The 17,245-nt window shown below is 38.1% G+C and overlaps 1 protein-coding gene across 3 annotated transcripts in view; it reads right to left on the bottom strand.

The window, feature by feature from the left end:
* Positions 1-17,245, bottom strand: part of unm_sa41569 (un-named sa41569) — a 66,903-nt gene that overhangs the window by 584 nt on the left and 49,074 nt on the right. The window contains exons 19-29 of one of the 3 annotated variants that reach the window (XR_015500685.1): positions 15,256-15,341; positions 15,126-15,173; positions 10,601-12,284; positions 9,991-10,471; positions 8,278-8,469; positions 7,011-7,141; positions 5,570-5,769; positions 5,389-5,478; positions 3,036-3,201; positions 2,043-2,366; positions 1,416-1,473 (exon numbers count right to left, since the gene is read on the bottom strand). Coding sequence is in view for 2 of the 3 variants with exons in the window: in XM_087269960.1 (XP_087126086.1) it covers positions 1,416-1,476; positions 2,043-2,366; positions 3,036-3,201; positions 5,389-5,478; positions 5,570-5,769; positions 7,011-7,141; positions 8,278-8,469; positions 9,991-10,082; positions 12,237-12,284; positions 15,126-15,173; positions 15,256-15,341 (1,438 nt within the window). In the remaining variant the exon portion in view is untranslated. Of the gene's footprint in view, positions 1-1,415; positions 1,477-2,042; positions 2,367-3,035; positions 3,202-5,388; positions 5,479-5,569; positions 5,770-7,010; positions 7,142-8,277; positions 8,470-9,990; positions 10,472-10,600; positions 12,285-15,125; positions 15,174-15,255; positions 15,342-17,245 lie in introns of all 3 variants that reach the window. The other 2 variants (XM_087269960.1, XM_087269961.1) reach the window with 2 other exon arrangements.

The raw sequence follows: 17,245 nt of genomic DNA, 5'->3' as shown, positions 1-17,245 counted from the left end.
TTAATTATTAATTTATCATAACAGTTTGATTTTTAAAATAGTTTTAAGTACTTTGAGTCTCGGCTGGGTCAGTTGGTGTTTCTGTGTGAAGTTTGCATGTTCTCCCCGTGGCGTGGGTTTCCTCCGGCTACTCCAGTTTCCCCCACAGTCCAAACACATGCGCTATAGGGGAATTGGGTAAGCTAAATTGTCTGTAGTGCATGTGTGAATGGGAGTGTATGGACGTTTCCCAGTAATGGGTTGCGGCTGGAAGAGCATCCGCTGTGTAAAACACATGCTGGATATGTAGGCGGTTTATTCCGCTGTGGTGATCCCTGATTAATAAAGGGACTAAGCCGAAAAATAAATAAATGAGTGAATAATCAAACCCTAATTTGAATTAGTTATATGAAATGCTTCATTTATCCAACTGTGAAGACAATTTACTCTACAGTCAGATTTTTTTAGCACCCTCACACTCCAGATTCTCGAATAGTAGTATCTCAGCCAAACATGAATCATACTATACATCAATGGAGCGACTGTTCATTGACGATGTATTAATCCTAATTTCATAAATTGACACTTATGATAGGTTTGAGTTCTGAGATCAGGGAAAGCAGAACTCCACTTGCCTTCACAGGCTTTTGTTTGCACACGAGTGTAGAGTCAACATCTGTTTTAGTTACTATGATAACAGATAAATACAGTGCGGTCTGAACCTGGCGTAAAAATGAGCTTTAATAAGCTGCTCTGTGGCCACATTTACTAACACATTCATTCTGATATTATAAAATAACGTCAGCGTCTTTCATCCATAAACCTGCATGACTTTCAGTGAAGGTTCAGCTGAAATTTGCTGTGAAATTTTGGTTCTTAGACAAATATTTGCCAAATGATGTTGAACAGATTCATGAATTTTTCACAGTATTTCCTATAATATTTTTTCTTCTGGAAAAGTCTGATTTGTTTAATTTCGGCTAGAATAAAAACCATTTTTAAAATTTTTTTAAAAACCATTTTAAGATCAATATTATTAGCCCCTTAAGCTATTTTTTTTCTGATTGCCTGCAGAACAAACCCCTGTTATACACTAATTAACCAAGTGAAGCCTTTAAATGTCACTTTAAGCCGAATACTAGTTGAAAAATATGTAGTCAAATATTATTTACTGTCATGATGGCAAAGATAAAATAAATCAGTTATTAGAGATGAGTTAATAAAACTGTTTTATTTAGAAGTGTGATGATAAAATCTCCTCTCTTTTAAACAGAAATTGGGGATTGAACAGGATGGCTAACAATTCTGACTTGTACCGTATATGTAACTGAACTATTTTCATCCATAAACCTGTATGACTTTCTAAATATAATAATATAAGAAATATAAAAATTTATATTTAAGACTGAAAAGGGTTTATGGATGAAATCTCTCACCCGTCCTCTTCCAGGAGCTCAGGTCTTTGCTGGAGGGAATCTGGATCTGTTCTTGGCTCTGCTGGAAATGAAAAACAAGGCATTTGAAGAAACATGCGTTCAATGTGGTTTTGTTTGAACAAGATGGGAAGAAAAACCCCACATTAAAACGTCAGGCTCTCACACTGACTTGGTGGCATTTTCCCCACAGCGCCCAAATGAAGCTTTTCTGGCAGGAAATACGTTTATATTATGCAATGTGTTGAAATATTGTCTTTACTACATCTTTACGAGAACAAAGAACTTACTATACAAACATCAAAACTATCAACAATCTTTCATTCAGTTTAACTGCAAGTTGGTCTGTGACAATGAGAATGATTTGTTGTGCGATACACTTACTGGCCACTTTATTAGGTACACCTGTCCAACTGCTCGTTAATGCAAATTTCTAATCAGCCAATCACATGGCAGCAACTCAATGCATTTAGGCATGCAAACATTCCTCCCTCTACAGCTCATCAGATATGTGATCCATACCTGATCTATCTTACTCTTGGTATTGTGAATGGTCAGAGGATGTTTTCCTTATCAACAGATATGAGAGTCTGTATCAGGATATAGCAACATGTCTGTTTGTGTGTATACCTCTTGGATTTGCTGGATCTCCCTCATGGCTAGCCGTATTGATGGGTAGAGTCGAGGGAAAGGCCTGCTCTGATTGGTCAGATCCTCCTCCTTGCGTTCGGTTTGTGCCGCCTCCATTCGTCTGCGGCGGTCAGAGATGCGCTTCAGCACTGGGGCTCGGTGGTGCTCATGGTTTGAGTTTCCTCCTGGTGGCAGGAACAGTCTCTGCATCTGCAAGTGCACTTTATTTGACCCCGTGTCCATGTTTTCAGCGGGACCGTCAACGCTCTCCACCGCCGAGGAAAAAGCCTTGAGCTCCTCATAGTCCGGCTCCTGATCGCACATCTGTCCAAACACAAACCACACTCACTCTTTATTCCTGTTTTGCAGCATATGAAATACTGATTTTTAAAGTATGGACAGGGCCTGACAGAATCTGTGGACATTTTTAGCTAAGGAATATGAATGCTGAATGATTTTGGGAGTATAACTAAAAACTTAAAGGGTCACGAAACACATTATTTGAGATGTTGACAGTCATATATGTGTCCCACGCTTTCAAAAACACTATTAGGACACATATATTTCACTAACAAGTGAAAACTGGTTGTTTTTGCGTTATTTCAAGCAAATTCGTTCTTCCGGTTTAAAAAAAGAAAACTTGAAGCAGTGTCACGGCAATGAGATCCTTATGTGAATTCCAGCATGTAGATTTTTCCCCCTTAAAATATTCCAACATTTAGTCGAACAAATAGTATCAGTAAAGCCTAATATCATAATCTTTGCATTTGTTTTTAAACTAACAGCAGCATTTTGTTTAATCTTAAATGGAATCCATGTGATATTTTCCTACTCACAAGCCATATCCCATCTGTAGCACATGGTAAAAATAAAAAAAAAGATAATAAATAACCAAACAAATAAACAAATCGCCCTCTAGTGATTTAAAACTACTCATTGTGCCTTTAAATGTAAGGTACTCCTATAATTCACATAAAGCACCATAGAGCTCACCTGTCCACATGGCACCGTCAGCAGCTCCATGAAGGGCTTGATGCCCACCTGAGTGTGGTACTGGACCAGGTCTGTGAGAGAAGAATGAGCTCGATCTTCACCCAGGATCACATACTTCCCATTGCTCTGCATCTCCACCATGTAGTGACGACAACGATCGGCACCTCTGATTTAGAGAAACATCATCAGCAGATGATTAAAAGACATCAAAAAAACCAAAACAAAAATTAAAATTATATGAAGAAAATATAGTGTAACACAGCTCTAAGTGAAGTGAAATATCCAGCTAAGGCTTAAATCTGAAAGTGCACAGTGTTTAAAACTAATGATTTATTAATAAAAGAGTCGACTTGATAATGAGTCTTTAGTCGTTTCGGCGTGAAGTCAATACCAACTTAAGCCCCACCCAATTGTTGCGCGCGCAAACCCGGGAAAATTGAAACCTGCGGCCCCGCCCACTAGCACAGTAGCAGACGCCGGTTGCTCAACTGGATATTACAGGAAGTGTGTGGGTAAAGTTAGCATTATTTTCTCTACCCAAAGATGAAACTGTGAAGAGTCAGTGGTTGAGGTTTATTTGTGCAAAAATATCTCAGCATTATAGCCCCAGCCTTGTGCTTTGTTCCTGTCATTTTTCTGACAAGTGCTTTAGCGATCAACACGCTTATAACAGGGCATTCGTTGGCCGTTTGATAAAGGAAGGAGCAGAAAAGACTTGATGTATGGGACTTTGTCAGAGCTCGACAGGAACTTTATCAGTACATGGATCAGTGGATCATGGATCAGTTTCTCCCTCCATTTCACAAGTGTAAGTAATTTAAGTGCGATTTAAATGGCTGCCTCCATGTTTTCTCTAGCTTGCAAATGATGTACTGTATCTGGTTAACTCTTTATATTCTCACATCGTGTCTAATGCCATGTTAAAAACGCGACGCGTGCTGCTTTGTTTACAGATTTCAATGCGTTTGTGAGCTCGCGCTCCAGTGCTGTTTGTCATCGTCAGCTGTTCTTACACACGTGCAGTGGTCAAGTTTCAAAATAGTTCAGCTTTTGCCACTGTGTGGATTAATACTGAATGTGTGTCATGGTTAAGAATAGAGCAATATCCTAATGCCCTCCTGCACTGGGCTCACACAAATACCTGCCAACATCTTTCCCTGAAAATCCGGGAGACCGGGAGGGGGTTAGGTTCGGGGGTGAGGTGTCTGAATAACACTGTTGAGAACCGGGTACTGTGTACTGTGGTGTTGGTAACTAATGTGAAGCGTGTTTCGGGCGGCTGCTGCGATTGGATCCTATACCAATGTTGGCGACCCGGGGGTTTCACAGACCGTACCAATATGCTGAGGACCGGGGGAGCTTTCCGAGATAAATACTAAAACGGGAGGGTGGCTGGAGATGGGTCTGAAATACAGGAGACTCCCTGGAAAAACAGCAGTGTTGGCAGGTATGCTTACACATACACATATGCTCTCTGAGTACTTCAATAGAGTAAAATGCCCAGCATGGCATATCAACAATGTCTCGCGCTGAACACTGTCGACCAATTACAACAGGCTTTCATCGGTCCAATCAGTGCGGATAAGGAACCAATTAATCGCTGGACAATTCATATGGGAGTCGCTAGAATAATTAGGTAAAAATAAATGCAGATTATAAGACAATGAAAGTGTTTTTTTGACCTTGCATGCAGATCAACCTGTTTTTGGAGACCCTTAAAACAGGAGTGTCCAAACTCAGTCCTGGAGGGCCGATGTCCTGCAGATTTAAGCTCCAACTTGCCTCAACACACCTGCAAGGATGTTTCTAAAAAGCCTAGTAAGAGCTTGATTAGTCAGCCCAGGGGTGTTTGATTGCAGGACACCGGCCCTCCAGGACCGAGTTTGGACATGCCTGCCTTAAAACCAAAAAATGACCCTTTTTAATGTATAATAGGGGCTTTTTAATAATTGTACATTAATTTGTACTAAATATTTAGGGATACACCAATAGTCGATTAATAAAGTCAACTTTCTTAGTGTGATATTTTAGTGAATTTTTCATCCACCTTCTATAAACATAATATGATAAAAATACATATAATTCTGTTTCAGAAATGACACTTGTGGCTTATGGTTTGAGGTTAGCATCCTGAGCTAAAGCACAAAATGGTGGAAAATGTCAAATCTGTTAGATGAGGGATAAAAAATAAACAACAATTAGCAACAGAATTGAAATGTCCCCATCCCGTTCAAGAATGAATTTACATTAATAATGAATTCACTTTACTATAAATTACACATTTTTTGTATATCATTCCAGTAAAAAAAAAAACGAATGGAAATGTACCCACAGTTCAGGAATGAATGTATACCTGAATGTCAGAGTGAAACCCTCACGACTTTGACCGACTCGCACCAAGAAGCAGCCTAGAGGTTTGTCGATGAGAAGATCTTCCGCTTGCCTGAAAAGCAGAGTTACAGTCAGCACATGATAAACCCAATTAGATGCTCAGTTTATTATATGATCAGTGTACTATATGCTCTGCGTCTAACCTCCGTGTGATCATGCCGTGGAACCAGTGTGGGAAAGAGCCATCCCGGGTCAGCTTGCGCACCTGCGTCTCTCTAAACCAGCGAATAGTGTTGCTCTTCTTCAGGTGCTTCTCTTTAATGCGCTCTTCATCGATTGGCTGCAGCATCAGAGACGCGTCCAGGTGGAAGTTCTCGTTCAGATCGTTGTCAAATGGAGTCGCCTGGGCAAAAGTCAGGGTAATCGTCTTTAACTAAAACGCTTTGCTTAGGTAGTTGTAAAAGTAAAATAACCACCATCTAATTAAAAAAATAATAATTTCAATATTGAAACTTGAAAATACAAACATAGCTAAAACTGACTACAAAGACAAAACCACATTACTCAAACTTTAACTACAATTTTAAAATCCGTAAATTAACGTAAGCAACTCTCTCTCTCTCTCTCTTTATATATATATATATATATATATATATATATATATATATATATATATATATATGACACACAAAACAGTTCTGTCTGGTTTTCGAATCTGATTGGCTGATAGCTGTGCGATATTCAGCAATAACAGCACTCGTACAGCCTCTTCACCCTTGTGTATTACTCCACCCACACAGACTTACAAGCAGAGGAACAAAATCACTACAGTTTGACAAATATTGCTGCTGTTGGATAACATACTTTACTTTTAAGGCTTTTTTTTTTGGTCGAGAATGTAGTTGTTTAGATTGCAACTTTGCAGTTTATTTATAAGGATAGTGGCTATTTTAAATATTCATCATTTTGGAGATTTAATGCGTTAGTGGCCATCAGCATGCAGAGCAGAAATTGACGGTTGACGGCCACAAGATGGTGACAGAGACCACATAATAAGCCCTTAGGGGACAAAAACTGGGGTTTTCTTTTTGTATTTCAAACTACAGCTGAACGAATCATTATAAAGTAGGTAAGTGACATAATCGAAAATCTCTGTAAACTTACGGCATTTCATGCCGCTCAGCCTTAAAACCTTAAAATGTGAGCAAAATCAGCTGTTTTGTCATCACTTTAAACATTATGCAAGAGAATCGTTCAAATACCAGCTCTAAAGTGACGTTGGTGAAGTAGTAACGGTTTCTGCTGTTTTGACGGTCAGCCGCAGATGATAAAGATGAAAAAAGTAATTCCTCTTACAAAAGGATTTTTGAGGCTCTCCGTGTTTGATTTTCTTTTTTAAATACACAATTATGCTGTCGAACTGTTGCATAAATGCAATATCACACGAGTAACAGTCCAATGCAGCTAGATATCGTCACTGGTGTCACACTAAGGCACTTGGCCTGTGGCCCCGAGCCATCACAGGTCTCCCACCAGTGCTGATACAGCAACATCACACTGCTACTCGTGTGATACAGTATATTGGAGAGAAAATGTGATAAATGCAGGTGTAGCGTTTCTCAGGCTGAGTGACTGATGTGGTACCTCTAAAAGCTTGCTGCGGGGTCGTGGTACTGGAGCCACGCTTGCTGTTTTACTGATGCTGCTGAGGACCGAGCGAGGCCTGGGCTCCGGCTTTTTCTTCCTGGGCAAAGGCACCGGTGGAGACGCTGGTCCTGCAAACACAGACACAAGTTTAAAGGGCACCTATGATAAAAATCTACTTTTGTAAGCTGTTTGGACAGAACTGTGTGTAGGTATAGTGTCCACATTCATATTGGGGTGATATAAAGACAATATGTCTCTTTTTTAACATTTTGTGATGTTAAAATAGTACCCAAATCCCTCCTATTTTAAGGCCGACTGCAACTTGGTGTAGGAGTGCAGTTTTTTTAAATTAATTGACAGCCGCGTGTTAACATGCGTTCATAGTAACCAGGCCCGGATTGGCTAATTGGGAGGACCGGGAGAATTCCCGGTGGGCCGGTCCGTTTTTTTGGCCGTGAGGGCCGGTGTCCCTAGCTCCAGAATCTGTTGCTGTCAGCAGTCACACTTTTTAAATTAATTTATTTATTTGACCACAGTCTTCTTATTAATTATTTAACCGCAGCTCTACTCTTTTTATATATAACCAGCCTGCAGGTTGATGATGATATAATTGAGAGGAGTCACTTCTCAATATACAACTGTTGTGGTCCAGTGGTTAGCACGTTAGCATACGACACCGCCGACCTGGGTTTGATCCTTGTCCGAGTATGTTTTGTTTTTTGTTTTTTTTTCATTTTTATTGTTAAGACATATAATACTGTTAGGGTTGTTGAACATTTGAAGTTCTAAAGCAGCTATTTTCTCAAAAAAAAAGACGTGATAGTGTAATTAGAAACTGAATTGGAGTTACCGTATTTTAATATAGTCAGTTGTGATCAGTAACGCTTATAATCATATCAGCAAGACAGGACGTGTGTAAAGCAACTGGTATTAAAAGATCTGTTCAGCTTTCTGTGATCATCAGTCATCATCAAATGTGATCAAGAACCTCACAGTAATGTATAAACAGTAATTAGACCCAGTATCATTCATACTATCTATTAAATTACCAATTAAATTTTATATTATTCATTAAATTACCCATTAAATTGTATTTTTTTTTATTTACTCCTACGCCAACTCTCACAGTAATATATTAAACAGTAATTATTCTTGTACGGCGTCACAGACTATATTCATGTATATATCCACAGCTGTATCCCTTCTTAACTTCTTCCCCACTGTAAACACCCTCCACTGGAATGAACACGGAATCGGTTCTCACTCAGGTTCTCCTGCTCCACCTCCAGACGCCTCTTCCTCTCCGCCTCCTGCTGCTGCTGCCGTCTCTTCTCCTCCTCCTGGCGTCTCCTCTCCTCCTCCTCACGCTCCTCGCGCTCCCGCTGAGCCTGACGCTGACGCCGCAGCTCCGCCAGCAGACACAGATACTTCCTGCGGCAGGTCCGGGCTCGGAAATCTACACACCGACACATGAACAAATCAGAAGTCCTCACCATACTAAGGTGTCATATACATACGTCTTTACTGCAGATGAAGCTGCTATATACTTGTTTGCATTTGTCAAATAAAGATTTCAGATGTTTACCTGATGCTGAACATTTTTTTCTGAAAGATTTATTTGATTTATTTTTCTGTGTACTGAAGAATAAGTATTAAATCGGACAGATTTGTCCAGGATGCCGGGGTTAAACCCCTACTCTTTTTCAAAGGACATCCTGGGATTTTTAACGACCACAGAGAGTCGGGACCTCGGTTTAACGTCTCATCCGAAAGACAGCGCTCACTGAGCAGTATAGCGTCCCCGTCACTATACTGGGGCATTAGGACGCACACAGAACACAGGTTGAGCGCCCCCTGCTGGCCTCACTAACAACACTTCCGGCAGCAACCTAGCTTTCCCATGTGGTCTCCCATCCAGGTACTGACCAGGCGCAGCCCTGCTTAGCTTCAGTGGGCGACCATGTGAGAGTTGCAGAGAGCTAGCTGCCGACAATAAAAAAAGAAATAAAAATCACATGCAACACCATCATGCCACATTTTCGAGGTTGAATTTGCCTTTGAATACATTAAACGCAACACATTCCTTTATCGCAATGATTACACTTAGCTTTGCTATCGTTTTTCATCCTTATAGCCTTTTGAGAACATGCTGTGGTCCATGTTAGATTGCAATAATGTTTAGATTATAACTAATTCAAGGTGCTCGCCAGCGCGGAAGGTCCTGGCAGATTGTCAGGTGAAAAAATAAAACCTGTGTGCACATACAGGAGTCAACAAGAGGAATCGAAATTTTTATTTTATACTGTAGCAAGTCTCCGATTTTTAAGTATTCGATTCCAGAATTGTAATTGATTTTCAGTTTCCATTCCTAGCAAAGAATCAGAATTGTTTGCGCAAAAAAGCAGCATATTTGACTTCAACATTAGTACATTATAACAGTAACCAGCTGTATTAAATTGTGATTTTGCAAAATTGCTTATTTTTATAACGGAATTTTTACAAGCCCGAGACAAAAAAAAATAAATCTAAATAATTCAAGACGCATTTAGTATTTGGCACACTGATGTATCCAAATGTAGAGGTTATGGAAAACAGGATATTGGTATATTAAATCTTAAATACACATGTGCAAAACCAGCCTGCATTCATGAAAAATCACCATTGTGACCTTTGATTCTAGAAACCTTGTTATTATGAAGAGGTTTAAGGTCAGGAAAAAATAAATAAATAAGTTCTGATTGCTTGTTGATTGTGTTGCATTACTTGAATGCAAACATACTCTCGTAAAAGACTTAAACTGTTTGGAGTTCACGTTTGAACTTGCTTGCATTAGTGCGTTTCTCTGAGAAGTGATTTAAGCTGCAATAAAGCCGTCAAAGATGAGCCAAGAGTCATCATGTGCAGTCATACCAGCGCCTTCATGCTTATTAGCCTTTTTTATTGAGGTAGAAACAAACAGAGTTGAACTGTTACTCACTTTTCTGAATGACAAGCGCCGCTCTGCCCAGTCTGTCCAGCAAATTGGCCAACTCCACCTGGTGGCAGAGCTTAAAAAACAGCCGCGATGATCTGAAGGAGCAAAACACCACAGAGCTGCTCAGACCTACTCCATACGTCTATACACTGTAAAAAACGTCCTTGATTTTAACGGTAAAAGACTAAAAATGCTACAGTAAAAATCCGTAACCTGGTTAACAGTACGTTTCCTTAATATATACGGCGAATAACCATAAACTGACTGTTACGATTGACCGGGTGGATGGAGGCAAAAAGTGTCACGGAAGCCGCTGGTGAAAGTGAAGAGTGATTTATTTTACACAAAGTGTAAACAAAAATCACTCTTCACTTTCACCAGCGGCTTCTGTGACACTTTTTGCCTCCATCCACCCGGTCAATCGTAACAGTTGGTGTCAGAAGTGGGATCTGATGAATCGTAACACTGACTTTCCCAGAATTCCCTGAATGGCACATCACTTTTTATGCTTTTGGTGACATTAATATGAATCTTTTTAGTTGTTTTCCATCAGTTACGTACATTAGAGATTTATGTTACATCTGATGTTGATAAACAATGTTTATTTTATGACTTTAGTTGTATGCGTGTTACCATACTGGTGTTTAGTAGCTGTGTGAATGACACTGAGCACCTTCTATACACCGATGCTTGTGGCAAAAGTTGTTTGTGATGAGCATTAGTTCATTATGTAACTTTCTCATCACCACCTGCATATGGCTGTGTTAACGCGTCTTATCTGTGTAACAAAAGATGTGTAGGTGTTGGTAATTCAAAATACAGACATATTACATCTATAAATTAATGAAATACGGTAGTTTACTGTAAATGAGAAATTAATTTTATGGTTTGTACGGTATTTTTAACAGTAAAACACTGGCAACCACAGCTGCCGTTTTTTTACCGTAAATTTTACGGATTTATTTTTTACAGTGTATACTCTGAACTATTAACAGGGTTCATGCACATTTTTAATACAAAAATTCCTTGACTTTTCCATGACTTTTAGATAGTATATTTTCTTTCTGGAGAAAGTCTTATTTGTTTTATTTCGGCTAGAATAAAAGCAGCTATGAATTTTTTAAAAACCCATTTCAAGGTCAATATTATGAGCCCTTTTAAAGCTATTTTTTTAAAATTGTCTACAAAACAAACCACTGTTTTACAATCACTTGCCTAGTTAACCTAATTAACCTAGTTCAGCCTTTAAATGTCACTTTAAGCTGGATAGAAGTGTCTTGAAAAATATCTAGTCAAATATTATTTACTGTCATCATGGCAAAGACAACATAAATCAGTTATTAGAGATGAGTTATTAAAACTGTTATGATTAGAAATGTGTTGAGAAAATTTGCTCTCTGTTAAACAGAAATTGGGGAAAACAATAAACAGGGGGTGCTAATAAATCAGGGGGGGCTAATAATTCTGACTTCAACTGTATTATAATGATATTAATCTTTAGCTTTATTTTAAAATGTGCATTTGTTATTTAAGCAATGTGGCGATGAATGTGAAAATGATACCTGTGCCAGAACAAAAAATAGCAAAACACACTTGCATCATGCCTGACACCAAACAGTGCCACTTTGCAGAGGGTGTCTGGTGTGAAAATCACCATCTTGCATATTGGTAGTGGCTCTCTAATATGCCTTCAGTATTGGACTAAACATTACTGTTATATACAAAGTGCATCCCATAGACGAGAAAAAAAAGCTAAATCTTTAATAAGGTACAATCATATGGCTGAATGAGGTCCTAAATGTGTTCATTAATACATCTCACTTTAAAGCTCAGTGCTTGAAAGAGAAAACATATGAGGAAACAACTCTCCATGAAAATGAATACCATGATCATATAAATTTCGTGTTTCTGCTTTGATTTGATTCAGTTAAAGGATTTTTAAGGCTTATGACTTCAAGACTCAAAAAAACCAGACCTCATTTATAAGGCTGTATGAAATCATCACCAAACGCTCAAGCCAAAGTGAAATAAATGAAAGCATGTTTGATCTTGTGGAGGATTTGATAAACTTAATATCCTGACTTGCGTAAATGACAGTGGTTAGGCATTTGTTCAAATCAATAACCATACTTAAGATTCATAATTTAATGCTGCTGCAAATAAACGTCTTGACATGCTATATAATTTGAGGAGGTGAATTATGAGTATTACTTAATGAGTCGAACATGTTGTGTCGAGCTGAAACTTACCCGCACTTCCATCCTGACAGTTCTGTGCTGTTGAGGATTGACATACAACTAAAAACAACAAAAGAAAAACAAGGATATATATTTGAAAAGGAACTCGTAATGATGACATATACTACCGATATTGGTCATTAGCATTAATTTAAAGGTGTACAAAGTCTTAGATATTATTATTATTATTATTATTTAAACATTTACAACCACTACAGTAGAGTATTTTTATTTAGATTTTATTTAAAAATGTTATTTTAAACTTTATCTTAGAATTTTTTATAAACTATGATTATATACATAATTAACTGTATGGTTTATAATATTATTTATTATCATTGAAATATTTAATCTTTTTTCATGTGAACTCTCCACACAATCTTAAAATTATTTAAAATGTTGGTAGTCTTTTCTGTTCAACAAGGCTGCATTTATTTGATCAAAAATACAGTAAAAGCAGTGAAATAAATCAGATTTAATACAATTTTACAACATTTTCTAAAGCTTTATTCCTTCACTGACACACGAGGTGATATGGATTTCTTGCTTATTACTGCATAAACATTATATTTTATCCTAGTATCACTGAAATACCACTGTAGGTATTATTATTATTATTATTAATACTTTGAATTTTGAACTGTTTTTCATTACATACTTTATTTTTTGTTATTTCATTTAAAGATATACATGTTTATACAGCTTTCATTTCTATGTAGTTTTAATTCATTCAAACTAGATGAAAATGAAAAATAGCTCTGTTTACACTTTACAATACAATAAAAAGTGCTGTTAAAGTTAACTAAAATAAAGCTATTTTGTTTTATAATTAAATATAAAGGTTAACAAATGGTTTGCTTCGATAATTTCAGCTAGTTGCCCAGAGAACACAACACTCTACAATACGAGACACCTAGTTAATGTTACTTAATGTAATTAATAACATGAACAAATACTTGTACATGACTTATTAATCATCGGTAACATAGTAATTGACATTTACTAATACAACATTAAAATCAAACACTGTGCTTATATGTTAGGGATAAAGTCCATTTAAGAGGTTGTTATCCCGGAATAAAGTCAGGAAGGTTTATTGATGCAAAGTGGAGCACTGATGTATAAAGCTTGGTTATACTTCTGCGTAAAGTGATCTGCGTGACCCATGGCGCATGCCTTGCGCGTTGCCGTTCATTTATACTTCTGCACGGTATTTATGTTGCTCTGCAATAACACTTTAGAAACTCTAGCTGGCAGTAGGCTTTTATGTTCCTCTGTGTCGAGTTTCTTCTCCGCTGTTTAATTTTTTTCTAAACACATCCTTAATGTAGAAGTGGCTTAAACTCGCTCATTTTGAGGTGGGAATTGGCGGACATGCAATAACTTTAATTATAAGGTAAACACAAAAAAGGAGCTCCTTCACGGGACTTGACACTTGTAAACACTCGGTCCATTGGACTTGAGCGGCTCTCACCCCCGCCCACACTTATTTGCACTACCAAGCCGACCAATCACAGAGAGGTGTGCATCAGCGTTGCCGATAGCCACAGTGAGGACTATACAACCACGTGTAGGTTGCGCTGGAGCATACGAGTGCGCTTGGCGCAGAAGTACAAATCAGCCTTAAGACTGAAGGGATATATTCTTCGAAAACAACCATATTGGATGTACTTTATCCTGCTTATTACATGGCTACTTGCCACAAAAACATAAACATATACATTCCCCTATGCATTATTCAGACACAAGATGGCGTCAAACAGTCAAAAACACAAAGCTGACAGAAACTCAAACAGCTGATGGAGTATACACTAACCTGCGCATTATTCAGACACAAGATGGCGCCAAACAGTCAAAAACACAAAGCTGACAGAAACGTAAACAGCTGATGGAGTATACACTAACCTGCGCATTATTCAGACACAAGATGGCGCCAAACAGTCAAAAACACAAAGCTGACAGAAACGTAAACAGCTGATGGAGTATACACTAACCTGCGCATTATTCAGACACAAGATGGCGCCAAACAGTCAAAAACACAAAGCTGACAGAAACGTAAACAGCTGATGGAGTATACACTAACCTGCGCATTATTCAGACACAAGATGGCGCCAAACAGTCAAAAACACAAAGCTGACAGAAACTAATCTGGCTGAATAGAGCATACACTAACCTACTATATGTATCATTCATTCATGAGACAGCGCCAAATAGTCAAAAACAGACGACGTGACAAACAAGCAGATACATATAAATATGAACGCTAGTTTATAAATGTAAACGTATTCACAATTGGAGGTGATTACAAGTTCCCAAATGAGCCTGTGTTATTTAGCGGTGGTTATCAGGGAATAACATACCTTGGAATGTCACGACTGACCAATCAGAATCGTGTATTCCACTTGTAATAACATTAGTTAATGCACTGCTGAGTTAAAAAATTGATTCCCATTAACGAACGCTAATAAACATGAATACTGTAATAAATATATCTTTGATTGTTTATAAATACACCAATATTGCCTACGCATCCCGTATTGTGAAGCATTCCCATTGTCAATAGCTGAAATTATAAAAGCAAAAGACAAGCATGCGGTTCGATTTATGGCTTTAGTTTAAATTAACGATAATAACAATAAGTTTACATTTCGCTAAAATAATCAACACTAAAAACAATAGTTATCTTATAGTTTGATTGACTGAAAGCAAGAACGTTTTAACAAAGTTTTCTTTTATTTAGCATGCATTTAGTCAGAATTAAATCCATCTAATATGATGGAGCTAATTCCTCTCAAGCACGTAAACACTGTTTAAACTACTGTCAAATGCACTATTATGAGTGCATTGGTATAACTCTGTGCACCTTTGACAATGGTGTGTGTGTGTGTGTGCTGTTCAAACCTGCTCTTGTCTGTGGGCAGATCCGGTTTCAGCAGCAGAATGTTGTACCTGCAGGACAGAAATATGAGTGAAGCTGCAGAGAATGTGACGTAATGAGCTGATTTCAGATCTGTCCTGCCTGCACACGCACCTCTCGGCAAACTCCCTAAATGTCGGACGCCACGAGAAACCATCCCGGCGGATCCGGATCGTTTCCATCAGTCCATTGTACCGCAGCTACAGAGAAACAAAAACACTGAATAAATCTGATGGATTTGACAACGGAGATGTGCAAGACGCCATAAATCATACTTAAAGGAAAAATTCATCCATTATTTATCCATAAATAATCTTACAACGTCAAGAAACATATCATAGGATCATAAGAATGCAAAACATTTTTCAAACATTCTCCTTTTGTGAATTATAAATAAAGGCAGCATATTGACGATTTTGGGTGGCATGGTGGCTCTGTCACCTCACAGCAAGAAGGTTGCTGGTTTGAGTCTCGACTGGGTCAGTAGGCATTTCTGTGTGGAGTTTGCATGTTCTCCCTGTGGGTTTCCTCCGGGTGCTCTGGTTTCCCCAGTCCAAACACATGCGCTATAGGGGAATTGAATAAGCTAGTGTGTATAAGTGTGTGTGAATGAGTTTACGGGTGTTTCCCAGTAATGGGTTGCAGTTGGAAGGGCATCCGCTGCATAAAACTTATGTTGTAATAGTTGGCGGTTCATTCTGCTGTGGCGGCCTCTGAAATAAACAGTAAGTCGAAGGAAAATATGTTCACAATTTTTGCATACTGATGATGAAGTATCCCTTTTGTTCCATCATTTCAAACTCTTGATGTTTGACATTTTAACGCATATGTAAATGTTATATCATAAATATTTGAAAATGTTGGATATTAAATCAGTTTGATATTATTAAAAAAAGAAACATTTAAGATAAACGAGTTGATTTGTAGAACATAAGAATTCACTTAATAATAATAAACTTTTGTGTATATATTATATATATACGCATACAGACAAACGTACACAAAAACACACATTCATGTTTACAGATATATTTATACGCAAACCCAGCCACCGGCCACTTTATTAGGTACACCCGTCCAACTGCCCGTTAAAGCAAATGTCTAATCAGCCAATCACATGGCAGCAACTCAATGAATTTAGGCATGTGGACATGGTCAAGACGATCTGCTGCAGTTCAAACCCAGCATCAGAATGGGGAAGAAAGGGGATTTAAGTGACTTTGAATGTGGCATGGTTGTTAGTGCCAGACGGGCTGTTCTGAGTATTTCAGAAACTGCTGATTTACTGACATTTTCACGCACAACTATCTCTAGGGTTTACAGAGAATGGTCCAAAAAAGTGAAAATGGTTCTGTGGGCACAAATGCCTTGTTGATGATGTCAGAGGAGAATGGCCAGACTGGTTCCAGCTGATAGAAAGACAACAGTAACTTGAATAATTGAACGTTACAACAAGAGCATCTCTGAACACACAACACGTCCAACCTTGAGGCGGATGGGCTACAGCAGCAGAAGACCACACCGGGTGCCTCTCCTGTCAGCTAAGAACAGGAAACTGAGGCTACAATTCACACAGACTCACCAAAACTGCACAATAGAAGATTGGAGAAATGTTGCCTGCTCTGGTGAGTCTCCATTAATGCAATAATGTCATTATGGAGCAAAATCTCTGAGGAATACTTCCAGTACCTTGTTAAATCTATGCCACAAAGGATGCCAGGAAGGCAGTTCTGAAAGCAAAAGGGGTTTCAACCCGGTACTAATAAGGTGCACATAATAAAATGGCTGGTGAGTGTATATACTCAAACAAATACACACACACACATACATATATGCAAATTATGTCTACAAATACACAGACAGCCATATACACACACATATATACACATATATACTGTTGAATTATTAGCCCTCCTGTTTATTTTGCCCTAATTATTGTATAACAAAGAGCAGATTTTTTCAACACATTTCTAATCATAATAGTTTTAATAACTCATCTGTAATAACTGATTTATTCTGTCTTTGCCATGATGACAGTAAATAATATTTGACTAGATACTTCTATACAGCTTAAAGTGACATTTAAAGACTTAACTAGGTTAAT

The sequence above is a fragment of the Danio rerio genome, chromosome 10 (assembly GCF_052040795.2).
Source record: "Danio rerio strain M-AB ecotype USA chromosome 10, GRCz13ab, whole genome shotgun sequence".
NCBI lineage: Eukaryota > Metazoa > Chordata > Actinopteri > Cypriniformes > Danionidae > Danio > Danio rerio.
Note: the sequence above shows the minus strand (reverse complement) of the source record. Positions and strands in the feature narration are given on the sequence as shown.